Raw genomic sequence first — 18,855 nt, 5'->3', positions numbered from 1 at the left:
GGGGAAATGGATAACTGGCCCTTTGAGATAGTGGGGCATGGATGGGGATAAATGGGTCTAATCCCCCCAGAAGGGGCTGGTGTCACCGTGTCCCCACACCCCTGAATGTGCAGCACCTCACTCAGTGGGGGCCATGATCAATAGGGGTCTAGGGCAGCAGGGGAGGGCTGGGAGCCAGGACGCCTGGGTTCTCTCCCTGGCTCTGGGAGGGGAGTGGGGCCTGGTGGTTAGAGATGGTGGGGAGGGCGTTCGGAGCCAGGTTTCTCATTACAGGAGAGCGGCTGATGAAGAGCTGGATGGGAAGGTGGGGAGGAAATTCCAGCATCACTTTAGATCCCTTGAGCAATATTGCTCCTGGGGAAGCTGAAGCCAGACGCCCACACTTGTGCCAGCCAAGACTGGATCTACCAGCCCCGGCGGGAATTGTGAAATCTTCACTTGGCCCCGTCCCCTATTATACTCCAATACTTGTCCAAGAGTTTGGAGCAGAGGGCTTTTCTCTGAAACCTGTAACCAAAAGACAGGTGAAGGGAAGACCGAAAACTGCTATTTCTAAGGTTCAAAAACTCCAGTAGTAAGAAAATCTTTCTAAAAATTAATGTGTTATACTCCAGTGCTTGGCTAATAGCATGGAGAAAAACACTCATTGCTAAAACCTTTAACTCAAAAACAGGCAAAGGGACAACTGAATGTTGCAGCTACTTCTCAGGTAAAAAATAAATCCACTATTTCAGAAAAGCTGCGTCAACATTAACATGTGTTGAGCTCAAATGCTTGGCTGACAGGTAGGAGAAAAATGCTTCGTTCTAAAACCTTCTTTAACTAACCCAGTGGGTTTAAATCTTTTGTCATTTGTGGACCCCTACAACATTTTGAATGGAACCGTGGACCCCTTTTCTGTGGACCCCTGGGAGTCCGTGAATCACAGATTGAAAACAACTATTCTATGGTAACAACAACCTTTTGTGGACCCCTTGGACATATTTTGCAGACCCTCAAGGGTCTGCAGAGCACAGGTTGAAAGCCACTGAATTAAACAACAGGTGAAAAGAAGAATGACTGTGCCTGCTATTTCGAAGGTAAAAATAGCTAATAGGCAGAAAAACTGTAAACAATACTTATTATACTCAAATGCTTGGCTAAACGCAAGGAGAAAAATGTTCTTTTCTAAAGTGTCTGGTTCCTTCTAGTAAAAAACCCCCCCACGGGTGACAGGGACAATGATTTTTGTATTACTATTTTTATGGCTAATTTAAAAAATGAGGAAGAAAACCTGGTAAAAATGAACGCTTCTACTCCAACGCTTTGCTGACACCTCAGGGTGATGATGGCTTGTAACGGGCTAATGGCTGAATGGGGAGGGGGGCTAGACATGGGCTGGGGTGGGCTATGTTGTAGGGCCTGATGGAGAAAGAGACTCACCAATCCTCACTCCTCAGCTTAAAGATCCTGTAACCACCGGATGGGAAAACTGTCAGGGTTTGGGACCCTAGGTCGCTTCCCCTTCAGGCTTCAAACATCTCACAGCACGACCAAAGGTCCGGCAGATCCATCAAAGAGAAGGGCTGGGGGGCTGCCCCACGCGCTGGCCCGGCCCTCCCAGCCCCCTCCCACCAGGGGTGCCGGGCACCTCCACGTGTCACCGCTGAGCTTTCCTTTATGTCAATCTGCTTTCGCTTCATGCTCCCACCCCAGATCCCCACTCACTCAGGGGGCAAAAGTGGAGACACTCCCATAGGGGCAGGGTCCCCCAGATCCTGGCTCCCACGTCGGGGTGGAGACACCCCCATAGGGGCAGGTCCCCCAGATCCTGGCTCCCATGTCGGGGGTGGAGACACCCCCATAGGGGCAGGTCCCCCAAGATCCTGGCTCCCATGTCAGTGGTGGAGACACCCCCATAGGAGCAGGTCCCCCAATATCCTGGCTCCCATGTCAGGGGTGGAGACACCCCCATAGGGGCAGGTCACCCAAGATCCTGGCTCCCACGTCAGGGGTGGAGACACCCCCATAGGGGCAGGGCCCCCCAGATCCTAGCTCATGCCAGGGGGCAGAGAGAGAGGGTCAGACACCCCCCTAGAGTGACAAGGGTCTCCTCAAATCCCAGCTCACTTAAGGGGGGCAGGGATGGGGAATCAGACCCCCCCTCAGAAGGGCAGCCCCCCCCAGATCCCATAAAGGGAGCCGGGGGGGTTCAGATCTGCTGTGCCCCAATTCCACCTCCCCCAAATCTCACCCCCCACCTTATCCCCCCGGAAAGAATCATCCCTGGCGAGGACCGAGGTGGAGGATGCTGGATTCAGTGACATCCTGGCAGGCTACCAACCCTACCGGCTGCTCGGTTGTGAAAACACCCCGACTTCTCCCCACCCTGTGACTTCGCCCCGCTGTGATCCAGCCGGTCTGGGCATTCAGGGTGGGGCAGCGGGTATATAAACCCGGGGCCATTCCCAGAGGATGAGGGAGAGGCACCTGGAGTGGGAAGACGCCAGAGACGGGTAAGGATCTCTCTGGCGGGGAACGGAGGGGACACGCACACCAGCCCATGGCCCAGTGGCTCTTGTGTGTGGGCCCGGGGGGCTCCCTCCTGGGAAATTGGCTCTGGCAAAGATTTGGGGGCGGAGAAAGCACCGATGCCATCCTGGGCCATGTAAACAGGTCTCTGGAGCTGGGATTTGCCCTCTGGATTCGGCCCCGGTGCAGCCACGGCTGGGATCCAGTTCTGGGGGAGGGTGTCAGTCAGTTGCCGAGGGCTCAAAGAAGGGCCACAAAAATGATGAAAGAGCTGGAAACCCGACTCCAGGAGCTCGGTCTGCCTAGCTCCACAGAGGGGTTACGGGGAGACAGGAGCCCCTCTAGGGATGGCTGGAAGGGGGACCAGAAGTTCGAGGCCAGAGAGTTTTCTGATCCGACGGCTGGACGCTGGCGCCAGCCAAATTCAGACGGGAAGCGAGATGTGACTTTGTACCAGGGAGAGGAATGAACCCCGGGCGCACTTTACCGAGGGTCGAGGCAGAGGCTCCGCCCCGGGCTGTTTCGAGCGAGACCAGGAGTTTGGTCGGAAGGATCTGTTCTAGTTGAATTGGGAATTAATTCAGGGAATCCTGGTTAGAGAGGTCGTCAATCAACCTGATCAAGGGGGTCCCTCGGGTTCTGGGAATGGAGATCGGTCAGAGATCTCCCGCTGACCCTGGGGCCCGGAGGGCGGCTGCTGCTGGGTCCTGGTTCCAGCGACCCTGTTTAAATCCCGAGCGACCCCACTGAGGTCAGGGGAGTCCGGGCCGGCCCTGGCATGAATCCGGAGCCAGTCCACTGCTGCCGGTGCTGTTTTTCTCACGGCGCGGACCCAAACCGGATTGGCCGTCGATTCAGGACGACCGGGGGTCTAGGCAGGAGGCGCCCGGCAGGTTAGCACAGGGATCTGATTGCCAGGCCGCTGCGGAGGCGGGCGGGTGGGGCGGTTAATTATCGAGGTGACGGGCGAGCGGGAGCAGCTGCCAGCAGCATGGACCCTGGGGAAATGGCACAGCTGGGGGTGGGAGCGGATCTCCATGTGAAGAGGATCCACCCCGGACAGCGTGCAGGGGGGTCACGCTAGGATCCTGGCTCAGAGCCGGGACCCCCCATCCCAGGCGAGCCGGGCAGCCAGGCGCAGGAGGGGGCACGAGAGGTCTGAGCCCGGGGGCAGTGAGCAGGCCAGCCCGGCAGGGGATTGGCGAGGCGGGCAGGAGGGACTCCGGCCCCGGCACTGCCTGACCACTGGCCCTGGCGTTCCCCCCTTTCCGCCAGGCGCAGGAGGGGGCACGAGAGGTCTGAGCCCGGGGGCAGTGAGCAGGCCAGCCCGGCAGGGGATTGGCGAGGCGGGCAGGAGGGACTCTGGCCCCGGCACTGCCTGACCACTGGCCCTGGCGTTCCCCCCTTTCCGCCAGGCGCAGGCGAGCCCACGATGTGCAACCAGTGCAAGTGCTTCTGCCTCCTGCTGCAATGGGCATGGCACGTCCTCAAACGGCTGTGCAGGAGGAAGAGAGGTACTGGGGGGGGAAGTGAGCGGGGCACTCGGGAGGGATGGGTGGGTATCCTCGGTGTGGGGAACAGGGGCAGACACACCTATGGATCCGGGTGGGGGGCAAATGGAGCAGACACACAGCTATGGATCCGGGGATGGGAGGTGGGGAATGGAGCAGACACGCAGCTATGGATCCATGGATGGCGGGGGGCGGAGATGGGGCAGACACACGTATGGATCTGGGGGAGGATGGAGGAACGGGGGGGAATGGGGCAGACATGCAGCTATGGATCCCGGGGGGAGGATGGAGGGACGGGTGGGCAGACACACAGATATGGATCCAGGGGGAGGATGGAGGGACGGGGAGGGGGGATGGGGCAGACACATGTATGGATCCCGGGGGGAGGATGGAGAGACGGGGGGAATGGGGCAGACATCAGCTATGGATCTGGGGGGAGGATGGATGGATGTGGGGGGGGGAGACACACAGTATGGATCCGAGGGCAGGATGGAGGGACCAGGGGGGGAGACACGCAGATATGGATCTGGGGGGAGGATGGAGGGATGCGGAGGGTATGGAGCAGACACGCAGCTATGGATCTGGGGGGAGGATGTAGGGACGTGGAGGGGGCAGACACACAGATATGGATCCAGGGGGCAGGACAGATGGATGGAGGGGAGGGGTATGGGGCAGACACACAGCTATGGATCCAGGAGTAGGACGGAGGGATGGAGCAGACACGCAGATGGATTTGGGGGGAGGATGGATGGATGGATGGGGGGGCAGACACACAGATATGGATCCAGGGGGCAGGATGGATGGATGGGGGTATGGGGCAGACACACAGATATGGATCCGGGGGGAGGTTGGAGGGACGTGGGGAGGGGGCAGACACACAGATATGGATCCAGGGGGCAGGATGGATGGACGGGGCTATGGGGCAGACACACGTATGGATCTGGGGGGAGGATGGATGGATGGATGGGGGGGAATGGAGCAGACACATAGATATGGATCCGGGGGGACGAGGGCTAGATCCAGAGCCCGATCCCGTGTACGGGGCTGGACAGAATATTATTGGGCTTAGGTTTAAATTTCCATCTCTGCAGCGATGCCTGCGCTTTGCACTGCCCCCTACTGGGTGCAATAAGAACTGCGCTGCTAATCTTCCCCGGACATAGACCGTTCCCATCTGCAGAGGAGCAGGGATACTGGGAGCCAGGACTCCTGGGTTCCGTCCTCAGCTCTGGGAGAGGCGGGGGCCCAGCGGTTACAGCTGCGGGGGGGCTGGAAGTCAGGACTCCTGGGTTCTATCCAGGGGCGGCTCCAGACATTTCACCGCCCCAAGCACAGTGGCATGCTGTGGGGGGCGCTCTGCCGTTCACCGGTCCCATGGCTCTGGTGGACTTCCCACAGGCATGCCTGCAGAGGGTCCGTTGGTGCCGCGGCTCCACTGAAGCCGCAAGACCAGCGGACCCTCCGCAGGCATGTGGCCGAAGGCAGCCTGCCTGCCGCCCTCCCGGTGACCAGCAGAGCGCCCCCGCGGCATGCCGCCCCAGGCATGCGCTTGGCGTGCTGGGGTCTGGAGCCACCCCTGGTTCTGTCGCTGGTTCTCCTCTCCATGCCTCAGTTTCCCTTTGAATTGATATTTCGCTCCCACTGAGGCCAGGTGAACAGCTTACCCTTAGCTCAGAATCCCACCCTGTCTCCCTGGAGGGCAGTGGGGTCGCTCCAGACTGACACTGGCTCAGGATCCAGCTCGGGCGGCGTTTGTCAAGACAGAACAGCAGCTGTTCCCCTGCAACCAGCTGCAAACTTGGGCAGAGGCTGGTGACACCAATTAGCCGGCGAGTGGCCAATCTGCTGATTGGGCCACTTCAGGGTTGGAATGAAGCTAGTCAGGCCCAGCAGCTCTGAAGAATCATCCACCCCAGTGCTGGTCATGAGGGAGGTGAACTGAGGCACAAAGGTATTTGGAGGAGATGCGGCGGCAGCTGAGTCAGGAGATGGCCATGGGGTGTGGCTGCTGCTGTTAGAGGTAGAAGGGAATGTTCAGCCTGATCTAACCACTAGACACCCCTCCCTGAGCCTGGAGAGAGCCCAGGAGTCCTGGCTCCCAGCCACCCTCACTCTAACCTCTAGACCCCACACCCCTCCCTGAGCCTGGAGAGAACCCAGGAGTCCTGGCTTTCAGCCCCCTCTGCTCTAACTCCTAGTCCCCACCCCCTCACCAGCAGCTCAGTGGGTTCACTGGTTGAAGACTCCCCCCGTCTGTGTTTTCATTGCAGAATCTCGCAGGAGTGCCGACGAGACAACGTCCTTACTGGGCGACAGGCGTAATGCGGGGTCCTGAGGGGAGCCCATCCCAGAGCTCTGCCATCTGCCAGAGCCCCCCGTCCCCTCCCGCGAAGCCGGCTTTGGCCTGGCCACTCCCGCTTGTCGGGGGGCTCGGATTCCTGGTCAGACCTGTCTGTGGAAGGAAAGAAAGAGCCTGTGGGGGCCGTGCCCCCTTGTGACCCCTTCTTTGCTACCCACATGTGTTTTTCTTTTGCTTTTAATTATTAGTGAATGGTAGGGGGCTGGGTGGTAGTTTTAGGCTAGAAATCAGGTCTGGCTGGCTGGCCTTATGGACAGGGGGGGATCACGGATGAAGAGACACCTCCCCCCCCACAGCCTGCCAAGGAGCCAGAGCGGTTAGTTTGTTCATTACTGGCATTTCAGCTCAAATGTCTGGATACCAGTTGGGAGAAATCCAGTCTGTGTTAAAACTCAAAAGCCTCTGACTCCTCCCAGCACGTTCCTGGTCGTTTTCTGCCGACGAAAAGCAGCGTACAGGAGCTCGGTGTGCTGCTTAGCACTAAAAAGAAGAGGAGACAGAAAAGGACGGCTGCTTGATAATACAGATATTGAAAAACATCAAATCGATCATCAAACTCAGACGCTCGGAGATGATTTTGGAGGCAGACGCTCAGGGTGAAAAGTGAAACGGTCCTGGTTTCAGCTGGGAGGATGAGATATGCCATGACACTGTCCTCTTTTTAAAGGTAAAAAGACCATTAGAATCGAAACCTCCCTATTCTACCCAAATCTTCAGCTGTTAGGGGGAAAATGCCTCTTGCCAAAATGTCTGGCTCCTTTTGGGTAAAAATAACAGTGAAAGAATAGTGCTGCTATTTTGGGGGTTCAATAAAAACCCACTCATAAGAAAAGCTGTAAAAAAAATCATACTTCTTAGACTCAAATCTCAAGTAACAGTTACAGAAAACACATGGTGCTAAGAATCCCCAGCTGATGAAGTTAGTTTTAGCCCATGAAAGCTTATGCCCAAATAAATTTGTTAGTCTCTAAGGTGCCAGGAGAACTCCTCATTGGCCAAGCTCACTGTGTCTTCCCCCAAAGATGGCGTTAACTTTGCGGATATTTCAACAGTCCAGCACTAACCCCACAATAATACAATATTTAAAAAAAAATCCATATTCTCCTCCAATGCCTGGATCCCAGCTTGGAGAAAACCGCTCTGTGTTGAAAGTCTGAAGCTGCCCGTCCTTCCAGAGATGTGGTGGGAACAGTTCCTGTTCTAGCTAACAGGAACTGTGTTCAGAAGTGAATCGCGGTTCGACTCACACGTGTGGCTGAGGAGGGAAACAGTCTTGGTTAAAACCCCAGAGCTGGGTCTTCCTTCAGCGCACCTCGGGTGACGTTGCTGCTGCTTCTAAGGTTAGAACAAACGGTGCAGATTCCTTGCCCAAAGCTTTGCCCAGCCAAAGGAAAGTAAAGAAGAAACCAATGCCACCCTAAACCCAGCCACCTCTGTGCCCCTACAGCCCCCGCGGGCACCAGCCAGGCCCAGTGTGCGCTGCGCAGACGGGGGATTCCCAGCCCCAGCGCATTGTCGGCTGAGCTCTCTACCTCTCAGCGGAGCGAACTGTGGGGCCGGCAGGGGCTGCGTGCCAGGGAGAGGCAGCTGTCGCTGGATTCCTTTGCCTGGCACGCCAAAGCCGACCGGTGTGTAAATAAATCATACATTGAGCTAACAGCGTCCTTGGGTCTGTGTTTGTATCTGCACTGGGGAGAGAACCCAGGAGTCTTGGTTCCCAACCGCCCCTGCTCTAACCACTAGCCCCCACTCCCCTCCGAGTGCTGGGCTATTCGGTGTGGTGCCAGAGGAATCTTTCTCCAGCCAAGCTCTCCTTGTGGGTCACTGTCTAGGTGAAAACAGGCCTTTGTGTTGGCCGAGGGCTGTGCCAGCCTCCGGTAGCCAACAGGCCCAGGAGATGTCGGCACTGTGCCCCCCCTGCAGAGGGGCACCCCTCGCTCCAGCCCCCTGCTATCACCCCCAGCCGGCTCATGTTGCAAAGGGTGCCCCATGGAGGGCTGTCCAGGCCCCCTGTGTCCCTCCCCTGGGCTGCCCATGGGGCAGAGAGGGGCTAGGGGTGGCGGGGGGGCTCCCTCACACACCTGGGGTCTGGCCAGTCACCAGGGCTGGGGTTCCCCCATCCTGTGTGGGGAGCTTGGGGGGGGTTCTCAGCTTCTGGGGGGGAGATAATGAAGCCTTTTCCCCTCCTCCCATAACTAAGGGGGGGGAGCCAGGGATCCCCCCCCACAGCTCCATCCTGTCACCATGACAACCCACTGCGGCATCTACCTCATCCCAGGTCCATCAGTGCAGGGAGCTGGTTGCCATGGTGACAGCTGGTGGGTGTGAGGGGGGCTGGAAGGGGAGGGGAGTCTAGTGGTTAGAGCAGGGGGGGTGGGAGCCAGGACTCCTGGGTTCATCTGGGGGGGTGTATGGGAAGCTGTTTGCTGCATATACCACAGCAGGCAGGTGCGTCTCCTTGGAGACAAGCACCATGGATACCAGGTGGGAGCTGGGGTGTCACTGATCTCCCCGCTGGGAGTCCCAGGGGGTCCCAGAGCCGGACCGGGGCAGAGACTAGGAGCCTTCACCTCGCATTGAGATGCAGTCGCCTCTGGGGCGGGACAAGCGGGTACCAGCCGCACAGAACACCCCGCCGGGGGGGGGGACCGGGAATGGGACAGGAAGTGAAGGCGACTTGTGGGTCGGTCTCTCCCCTCCCTCCAGCGTCTGTCTCCATCCCCGGTTCATTCACAAATTCAGCCCCCCCCCCCACCCACACGCTCCGCCCCCCCCAGCCGGGAGGGCGGATCCAGAGGCGGGGATCCCCCCCCAGCTCGGAGCGATGCGGACCCTGCGCTGGCTGGCGGCCCTGGCAGCTCTGCTGGGGCTGGGGCTGGCCCCGAGGGCCAGGGGGGCGGCAGGTGAGAGGGGGACAGGGAGGCGGAGGGGCATCGGGGGTGTGTGGAGCAGAGTAGGAGGGGCTGGGAGCCAGGACACCTGGGTTCTATTCCCTGGTTCACAAGGCTGCGGGTCAGGAGTGAGGGGCACTGGCAGAGCTGGGGAGGGGGCAGGGCCGGGCTAGCAGGGGCTGCGGGTCAGGAGTGAGGGGCACGGGCAGAGCTGGGGAGGGGGCAGGGCTGGGCTGGCAGGGGCTGCGGGTTGGGAGTGAGGGGCACTGGCAGAGCTGGGGGGGCAGGGCTGGAGGGGGCTGCAGATCGGGAGAACAGGAGCAAATGTCCATCTCTCTTCCTATTTAATCAAAGATTTTCTCCTCTGATCTTTTGTGCTCCGGCTGTCAGGGGATTATGATTTTAAGAAGCAGGGACAGATGTTGAAACATCGGGGAGGGGGGTCTAGTGGTTAGAGCAGGGCGCTGGGAGGCAGGACTCCTGGGTTCTCTCCCCGCTCTGGGAGGGGAGAGGGGACCCGTGATTACAGTGGGGGTCGTTCCGGTTCTCTCCCCGCAGGCCCGACTGCGGTTTGCCCACCGCGGATCCGGCTGAACTGTCTCCTACAGCGGCGTAAGGGCTGCGGCCCCGGAGGGATCCGGACCTGTGGCCCCTGCATCCGCCCCTACCATGAGGACCCCGGTGGGGACTGTGTCCTCGAGACACCGCACAAGAATGGTGAGGGGCACCGGCAGGGCTGGGGGGGCAGGGGCTGCGGGTCGGGAGTGAGGGGCACCAGCAGGGCTGGGCTAGCAGGGGCTGCGGGTCGGGAGTGAGGGGCACCAGCAGGGCTGGGCTGGCAGGGGCTGCGGGTCGGGAGTGAGGGGCACCAGCAGGGCTGGGCTAGTAGGGGCTGCAGGTCGGGAGTGAGGGGCACCGGCAGAACTAGAGGGGGGCAGGGCTGAGCTGGCAGGGGCTGCAGGTCGGGAGTGAGGGGCACCAGCAGGGCTGGGCTAGTAGGGGCTGCAGGTCGGGAGTGAGGGGCACCGGCAGGGCTGGGGGGGCAGGGCTGGGCTGGCAGGGGCTGCAGGTCGGGAGTAAGGGGCACCAGCAGGGCTGGGCTAGTAGGGGCTGCAGGTCGGGAGTGAGGGGCACTGGCAGAACTGGAGGGGGGCAGGGCTGGGCTAGTAGGGGCTGCAGGTCGGGAGTGAGGGGCACCGGCCCATCTCCCTGCGTTTCTGCCTCAGGCGACGGAGCCAATTCGGACGCTGGACCCAGCGACCTGGCCACCCTCATCCGCTCCCTGGTGGCCAACAAACAGAAGGGATCCAGGACCCCTGGGACCAAGACCCCTGAGCATGGTAGAGACTGAAGGGAACAGGGGGCTCTAGGCTGTGGGGCGCTGGGTGGGGGTCGGCAGGGAGTGCTGGGGGGCAGGATGGGGTCAGCAGGGGGCACTGTGCTGCTGGGAGCAGGGCAGCAGGGGACACTGGGGAGCAGGACAGGGGGTCAGCAGGGGGTGCTGGGCTGTGGGTGGCAGGGCAGGGGGCAGCAGGGGGCGCTGGGCTATGGGGGGCAGGGCAGGGGGCAGCAGGGGGCGCTGGGCTATGGGGGGCAGGGCAGGGGGTGCTGGGCTATGGGGGCAGCAGGGGGTGCTGGGCTGTGGGGGGCAGGGCAGGGGGTCAGCAGGGGGTGCTGGGCTGTGGGTGGCAGGGCAGGGGGCAGCAGGGGGCGCTGGGCTATGGGGGGCAGGGCAGGGGGCAGCAGGGGGCGCTGGGCTGTGGGGGGCAAGGCAGGGCAGGGGTCAGCAGGGGGTGCTGGGCTGTGGGGGGCAGGGCAGGGGGCAGCAGGGGGCGCTGGGCTATGGGGGGCAGGAGCGGGTCAGCAGGGGGGAGCTCTAACAACTCTATCTTTGCAGCTGGCTCCATGAGGATTGACCCCCAGGTTCCTTCGGTCACCGAGACCCCCCCTACATCTCCCCCTCCCCCCACTGCTCGCCCCTCCCCCCTGACGCCAGGCTCCAGTGCCCCCTGGCTGGAGGAAGATCTGAACTCGGGTCCCCCGACTTCCCGGCTCAATGAGGCCGTGTCTGTGTGTAAGTAACGGGGGGGGGGGGGGGAGTTTGGGAATGGGGTAGGAACAGAGCACCTGGGAGGCAGGGAGGTGTTGAGGGGGCTGGGGGGGCCCAGTGCTCATGGGGTTAATGTTTCTCCCCCCCCCAGTGTTGGTGCTGATGTGCTCCGTGACCGGGGTCTCAGGGCTGCTCGTGGCTGCCCTCTGCTGGTACAGGTAGGAACTGCCCCCCCACTGCAGCCCCCGGCCCCCCAGCTCTGCCCCCCCCACCCTGCCGGTGCCCCTCATTCCCGACCCGCAGCCCCTGCCCCCCAGCTCTGCCCCCCCGCCCTGCCGGTGCCCCTCATTCCCAACCCGCACCCCTTGCCCCCCAGCTCTGCCCCCCCGCCCTGCCGGTGCCCCTCATTCCCGACCCGCAGCCCCTGCCCCCCAGCTCTGCCCCCCCGCCCTGCCGGTGCCCCTCATTCCCGACCCGCAGCCTCTGCCCCCCAGCTCTGCCCCCCTGCCCTGCCGGTGCCCCTCATTCCCAACCCACAGTCCCTGCTCCCAAGCTCTGCCCCCCTGCCCTGCCGGTGCCCCTCATTCCCGACCCGCCGCCCCTGCCCCCCAGCTCTGCCCCCCTGCCCTGCCGGTGCCCCTCATTCCTGACCTGCAGCCCCTGCCCCCCAGCTCTGCCCCCCCGCCCTGCTGGTGCCCCTCATTCCCGACCCGCAGCCCCTGCCAGCCCAGTCCTGCTGGTGCCCCTCACTCCCGACTGGCAGCCCCTGCCCCCCAGCTCTGCCCCCTCCAGCCCTGCTGGTGCCTCTCACTCCTGACCTGCAGCCCCTGGTAGCCCAGCCCAGCCCCTCAGCTCTGCCGGTGCCCCTCACTCCCAACTTGCAGCCCCTGCCAGCCCAGCCCTGGACTGCCCCACCCACCGCTTTGATCCCCCCCACTCCGTGCCCCCAGGTTGCAGCGGGAGGTGCGTCTGGCCCAGAAGTTGGCATATACGGCGTATCGGGGGAATCATTATCGATACCACCAGCCCAGAATGGTGAGACCCCCCCCCACGCTCACCCCAGTGGGTCAGGGATCAGGATGGGGAATTGGACCCAGGTGTCCGGGACGGCACTGCAGGGTGCTCACCCCAGGGGGTCGGAGATCAGGACAGGGAATGGGACCCAGGCGGACGGGACGGCACTTCAGGGTGCTCACCCCAGGGGGTCGGAGACCAGGACAGGGAATGGGACCCAGGCGGACGGGACGGCACTGCAGGGTGCTCACCCCAGGGGGTCGGAGAACAGGACAGGGAATGGGACCCAGGTGTCCGGGACGGCACTGCAGGGTGCTCACCCCAGGAGGTCGGAGATCAGGACAGGGAATGGGACCCAGGCGGACGGGACGGCACTGCAGGGTGCTCACCCCAGGGGGTCGGAGATCAGGACAGGGAATGGGACCCAGGTGTCCGGGACGGCACTGCAGGGTGCTCACCCCAGGGGGTCGGAAATCAGGACAGGGAATGGGACCCAGGTGTCCGGGACGGCACTGCAGGGTGCTCACCCCAGGGGGTCGGAGAACAGGACAGGGAATGGGACCCAGGCGGACGGGACGGCACTGCAGGGTGCTCACCCCAGGGGGTCGGAGATCAGGACAGGGAATGGGACCCAGGCGGACGGGACGGCACTGCAGGGTGCTCACCCCAGGGGGTCGGAGATCAGGACAGGGAATGGGACCCAGGTGTCCGGGACGGCACTGCAGGGTGCTCACCCCAGGAGGTCGGAGATCAGGACAGGGAATGGGACCCAGGTGTCCGGGACGGCACTGCAGGGTGCTCACCCCAGGGGGTCGGAGATCAGGACAGGGAATGGGACCCAGGCGGACGGGACGGCACTGCAGGGTGCTCACCCCAGGGGGTCGGAGACCAGGACAGGGAATGGGACCCAGGTGTCCGGGACGGCACTGCAGGGTGCTCACCCCAGGGGGTCGGAGATCAGGACAGGGAATGGGACCCAGGTGTCCGGGACGGCACTGCAGGATGCTCACCCCAGGGGGTCGGAGATCAGGACAGGGAATGGGACCCAGGTGTCCGGGACGGCACTGCAGGGTGCTCACCCCAGGGGGTCGGAGATCAGGACAGGGAATGGGACCCAGGCGGACGGGACGGCACTGCAGGGTGCTCACCCCAGGGGGTCGGAGATCAGGACAGGGAATGGGACCCAGGTGTCCGGGATGGCAGTTTCACCTGACCAGTGACCATCTCCCCCCATCTGTCTGTCTGTCCCCCCAGTACATGGACGCCCGGCTGGCCCAGTCCTGCCAGGTGCACCAGTACCAGCGCCAGAAAAAGATCCTGACCAATGAGGAGTGAGTTCCCCTCCATTCCCCACCCCCGTTCACTCCATTGGCTATGGGTGGGGAGGGGGAGGGGCTTAGGGAGGGCCCCCCTGAATCTGCCCCCCAGAATCAACTCCTTCCCTTCCCCACCCCATGGCTGCTCACCCCGCCTCCAAGCCTCCTATCCCCCAAAATCTGCCGCCACCCTGAATGCACCCCCCAAATCATGACCTCAAACCACCTCCCCAACTCCAGACTCACCCTTGAATCTTCCCCTTCCCATCCCCCACGTCCCCCCAATCCGCCCCTGCCCCAAAACCCAAACCCATCCAAGTCACCCCTGACCTCTGCCCCTCCACCCCATTCTGTCCCCTCCAACCTTCCCCCCACAATCCAACCCAGAAACTTTGCACCCTAAAATCTCACACACACCCCAGTCCTTCAGCCCCCTGCATCGTGAGCTGCCCCCTCTACCTTCCCCCCACTTTGGGGGTGTCTCAGGGACAGTTACTCCCTTCCCTCTACCCCCGGTTTTCCACACCTCCCTGGAGGACTGGAGATCACCCATCATCTAGCCAGGCCCATGGGACGTTGGTGCTCGGGTCTAGGTGCCCCCCCAACCCCCGGATACCTGGGTCCCTTGGATCTCCTCCTCTATCTGAGGAGCTGCCTCAGCCCCCAGATCCCCCCCCTGATCCCCCAGGTTAGACCCCGACCACAGCCCCGGTTCTGGCTCGTGAGGTTCCTCACCCCGAGTCTGGGTCTGTCCCCCCAGGAGCCCCCCAAAGCCCATCCAGCAGCTGTCGACGGAGTCAGAGACTGAGAACAGGGATTTTACTGTGTACGAATGTCCCGGACTGGCACCGGTAGGGGGCGCTGGGCTGGCAGGAGCAGGGGGGCAGAAGGGGGTGCTGGGCTGTGGGGAGCAGGGGGGCAGAAGGGGGCACTGTGCTGGCGGGAGCAGGGGGGCAGCAGGTGGTGCTGGGCTGTGGGGAGCAGCGGGGAGCAGGGGGCGCCGGGCTGGTGGGAGCGGGGGGGGCAGCAGGGGGTGCTGGGCTGCGGGGAGCAGGGTGGGGGGCAGCGGGGGTGCTGGGCTGTGGGGAGCAGGGTGGGGGGCAGCGGGGGGTGCTGGGCTGTGGGGAGTGGGGTGAGGGGCAGCAGGGGGCGCTGGGCTGCGGGGAGCGGGGTGAGGGGCAGCAGGGGGCGCTGGGCTGTGGGGAGCGGGGTGAGGGGCAGCAGGGGGCGCTGGGCTGTGGGGAGCGGGGTGAGGGGCAGCAGGGGGCGCTGGGCTGTGGGGAGTGGGGTGGGGGACAGCGGGGGGTGCTGGGCTGCGGGGAACAGGGTGGGGGCAGCAGGGGGCGCTGGGCTGTGGGGATGTGTCTGGTTCGCTGCGCTCTTCCCCTTGCACGGTGCCCTCACTAACGTCTCCCTTTCTCTCTTTCTTCCCCCGCGTTCCCTGTTCCCAGAGTGGGGAGATGGAAATCCACAACCCGCTCTTCAACACGGCGTCCGCCCGGCAGCGCTGCCCCCCCTAACCCTGCCCCCCCGCCATTCAGCCCCCCTCCCCGGAGAAGCATGGCCTCCCCAGGTGGAGACACGGGGGGGCAGGTGGATCTACTCAGATTTTGGCAGCATCTTCCCCAAGAACTTGCCCCCCCCTCCCCAGAACGACTGGGGGTGGGGGGAGGTTAAAGGTGAAAGGTCATCACTCTGATTTGGGGACCTCCCTCAGGACTCTCCCTTGCTCCCCTGCTCTCTACCTTCCCTGTAGACCCATCAGTCCAGAGCATGGTTCCTTTCAGGGGGCAGGGGCTGTGCTATGGGGCTGGTCCATGGGGGCGGGTATTGACTGGGGAGAACTACACAAGGTAGGAACCATAGGAGGGTCTCAGTGGGTTCAGGAGTTGGGGGGATTGGATTTGGGGTGACACCAAGAGAAAATTGACCAGGGGGCCCATATAGAAGGATACTGACTGAAACTAAACAGTGTGTGTGAGGGGGAGCTCTTTGGGTCAGACACCGTGGGCCCCTCCCACCTGAAACAGCCTACTCCCAGCAGGCCAAGGAGGGGGCTGGAGGGTACCCTGAGATCAGGGCTGTATTAAGGTGACACCAGGAGACAGCCAAGACGGCCTCTATAAGGGGTATATTGACCGGGGGAACCTAAACAGGGAAGAAACCAGTGGTGGTGTCCTGCTGGGAGGAGGGGGACATGTATTGATGTGACACCCCAGGACGATACCCAGTCATAGACTAAGAGGGGAGGGGGACTTAGGGGGACCCATTTTGAGGTGACACCAAGCTCCCCTACCCACCCCACAGGAGTTTGACGAGGAGGCCAATATAGGGGGATACGGACCAGGAACCGCCCCTCCCCCATACACTCTCCTTCCCCCTAAGGCCAAGCAAGAGAGATTTGGAAGATCCTGGCCGTGTGCCGTGTCATACGTGTGCTGGCAGCCAGGTTCCCTCATCTGTGATGCCCCTGGGCGTCGGGCTTACATGTGTGTCACAGCCGTGTCAGTCACGTGGCTGCCGGCTCGTCCGGACACGGGGCAGGTCTGAGCTCCCCAGCAAGGGGCACTGACAGAAACCCAGTCTGGTCCATACACTGGTTTTACCAGGCTTCTGGGAGTTCAGAGAGAGATGCCCCCTATCCTGCGCCTGCCCAGCTGCCCCCCCATACTGCTCCCCCTCCAGTTTCCCACCCTAAGTCCTATTTATTCACCCCTCCAACTTGGAATAAAAGCGAAAAGCAAAAGAGACGAAGGCATCTGCGAGTCTGGGACAGGGGGCCTGGCCCCTCCAGGAGGTGCTGGCTCTGATCGGGGGGCAGGGGGAAATGTGTCGGGGGAGGGGTGCTGTCCCTGCTTGGGGTGATGCAGCCGTGGGGCTGTGGTCCCATCTCCAGGGCTGCAGGACAAAGGGCTGGGCCATGGGGCAGTTGACTGGGGCAGGATGGAAGACACGGAACCTACACCCCATAACCCTCCATTCCCACCCCCCCCTTGGCTGGTCATGTGACCCTGAGATTTGGGGAACCCCCGTGTCCTTCACCAGGGCCCCCGCAAACACCAAAGTCTCTTTGGCAGCTCATCTATCACCGTCCCCCCGAAATATCTGCCACCCTGAATCTCAGCCAGGGCGCCCCTGCTAGACAGGACCCCCAGACTCAGCAGCCCCCCTCAATCCAACTGGACCCCAGGACGCTTCAGTGAACCCTGCCCCCACCCAGTGCCCCCAAGGAATCACTCCCAAATATTGGGCATTTGCTCCCCAAATTATCTTTGAATGCTGTAAATACACCCCAGCTGGACCTGCCCCCCAGACATGGGACCCCAAATTCTCCCTGAGTTTTCACCCTCAAGTCTCTACCAGATCCCACTAACTTTGCAGTGCCCCTCACTCCCGAACCGCAGCCCCTGCCAGCCCAGCTCTGCCCCCCACAGCCCCTGCCAGTGCCCCTCACTCCCGACCCGCAGCCCCCAGGTTTAACAGCCCATCCACCGATACACAATGAGCCGCTCCCAGGTCAGCTGGGCCATTGATACCTGAATAGCTGAGTGTGTCACTGGCCATCCCGGCCACAATAGCACCCTGGCCGGGCATTCACCCCCCAACGGCCTGCTAAGTGCTGGGGGGCCAAACCCTGCCCCACCCAGTCGGGAGAGCCTAGGAGTCCTGCCTCCCAACCCCCTCTGCTGTAACCACTAGACCCCACAGCCCTCCCAGAGCCTGGCAGAGAACCTAGGAGTCCTGGCTCCCAGCCGTAACCCACCAGCCCCCACTGTCCTCCCAGAGCCAGGGAGAACCCAGGAGTCCTGGCTCCCAGCACCCCCAGCTCCCACTCCCCGCCCGGAGCCGGGGAGAAAACCCAGGAGTCCTAGCTCTCAGCCCCCTCTGCTCTAATCTACCAGCCCCTACTCCCCTCTCAGAGCTGGGGAGAGAACTCAGGAATCCTGGCTCCCAGCCCCCCCCCCCGCTCTAACCACTAGGCACCACTCCCCTCCCAGAGCCGGGGAGAGAACCCAGGAGTCTTGGCTCCTAGCTCCCCCGCCCTGCCTCACGCCCATCACAGGCTGCAGAGTGATCAAAACCCGACCGAAACCAAGGGGAGATAAACCCAGCCCCTCCCCCGCCCTCCTGGTGCCCCCCCCCCCCCGCCCCACACAATGTATCAAAGCCATTCTCTTGCTAAGCGTCCGGCTCTCACATCAATGGGGCAGGCCGGACCTTGATGGCTCCCCCGGGGGGCTGGCTTCCTGGCTGCCTTCGCTGCCTGGCCACCCCCCGGGCCTCCTCCCCCAGCCCTTGGCCGTGAACCGCCCGCCCCCAAAGTCCAGTGATGGGCCGGGGAGTGGGGCCGATGGGCCTGGCTGAGGGGGGCTGGGAGCCAGGACGCCTGGGTTCTGCCATTCAGGTCGTCAGTGATTTCACCCTTTTGCGCCCCACTTCACTATCCTACCTGTAACCCCCGCCCCCCGACTTCAACCAGAGCCCAGGAGTCCTGGCTCCCAGCCTCCCCCCGTCCGCTCCAACCACTAGTCCCCCATCCCAGAGCCAGGGAGAGAACCCAGGAGTCCTGGCTCCCAGCTCCCCTGCTCTAACCACTAATCTCAACTCCCCCGCCCCAGAGCTAGGGAGAGAACCCAGGAGTCCTGGCTCCCAGCTTCCCCCCTGCTCTAACCACTAGCCCCCGCACCCCTCCCAGAGCTGGGGAGGGAACCCAGGAGTCCTGGTTCCCAGCCCCCTCTCCTCCCGGAGACCCCAGGAGTCCTGCCCCCTACTCTCAGCGCCCTCCGGCAGGCCCCGGGGCCATTGTCTGGACCTAAGTGGGACCCATTGAGCGGCGATGGGGCACTTAGCGGCGGGGGGGCGGCCTTGGCGGAGCCCCTGGCTTTGATCCGGGTGGGAGGGGCTGGCTCCTTGGAGCTGAAGCGGGGGAGGGAGGGGGGCAGCCAATGCCTGGGGTGTGGCCCGGCCAGGGAGGGGTTAACGGGGCAGTGGGGGGGGGGGGGGCAGGCAGCACTGGCGCAGAGGCAGGAGCTCCTGCTGGCTGGGGTCCAGCTTCTCCTGGACGCCTGGGTTCCCTCCAGCCCCCCTTGGGCCCACCGGACAACTAGGAGGTCAGAGCAGTGAGGGCCACGTTCTCCCGGACGCCTGGGTTCCCTTCAGCCCCCCTTGGGCCCATCGGACAACTAGGAGGTCAGAGCAGTGG

General features: G+C 62.6%; 1 protein-coding gene across 5 annotated transcripts; it reads left to right on the top strand.

The window, feature by feature from the left end:
• Positions 1–8,766: 8,766 nt before the first annotated feature.
• On the top strand, positions 8,767–16,402 carry LOC115640967 (neural proliferation differentiation and control protein 1-like). 5 transcript variants are annotated; one of them, XM_030544026.1, is made up of 9 exons: positions 8,767–8,865; positions 9,831–9,989; positions 10,499–10,612; positions 11,170–11,346; positions 11,474–11,540; positions 12,273–12,357; positions 13,591–13,667; positions 14,413–14,478; positions 15,104–16,402. In XM_030544026.1, exons 1-9 carry the CDS (start codon positions 8,793–8,795, stop codon positions 15,327–15,329), a joined length of 1,044 nt encoding a protein of 347 aa, XP_030399886.1. In that variant the 5' UTR covers positions 8,767–8,792; the 3' UTR covers positions 15,330–16,402. The 5 variants fall into 5 exon arrangements, with proteins under 5 accessions (XP_030399886.1, XP_030399885.1, XP_030399888.1 ...); XM_030544025.1 differs by lacking the exon at positions 8,767–8,865 and adding an exon at positions 9,203–9,284; XM_030544028.1 differs by lacking the exon at positions 8,767–8,865 and adding an exon at positions 9,203–9,284 and having other exon boundaries at positions 14,413–14,503; positions 15,104–15,238.
• Positions 16,403–18,855: the final 2,453 nt, after the last annotated feature.

The sequence above is a fragment of the Gopherus evgoodei genome, unplaced genomic scaffold, assembly GCF_007399415.2.
Source record: "Gopherus evgoodei ecotype Sinaloan lineage unplaced genomic scaffold, rGopEvg1_v1.p scaffold_32_arrow_ctg1, whole genome shotgun sequence".
Lineage (NCBI taxonomy): Eukaryota > Metazoa > Chordata > Testudines > Testudinidae > Gopherus > Gopherus evgoodei.
The sequence above is the reverse complement of the archived record's forward strand: the minus strand, read 5'-3'. Positions and strand labels throughout refer to the sequence as shown.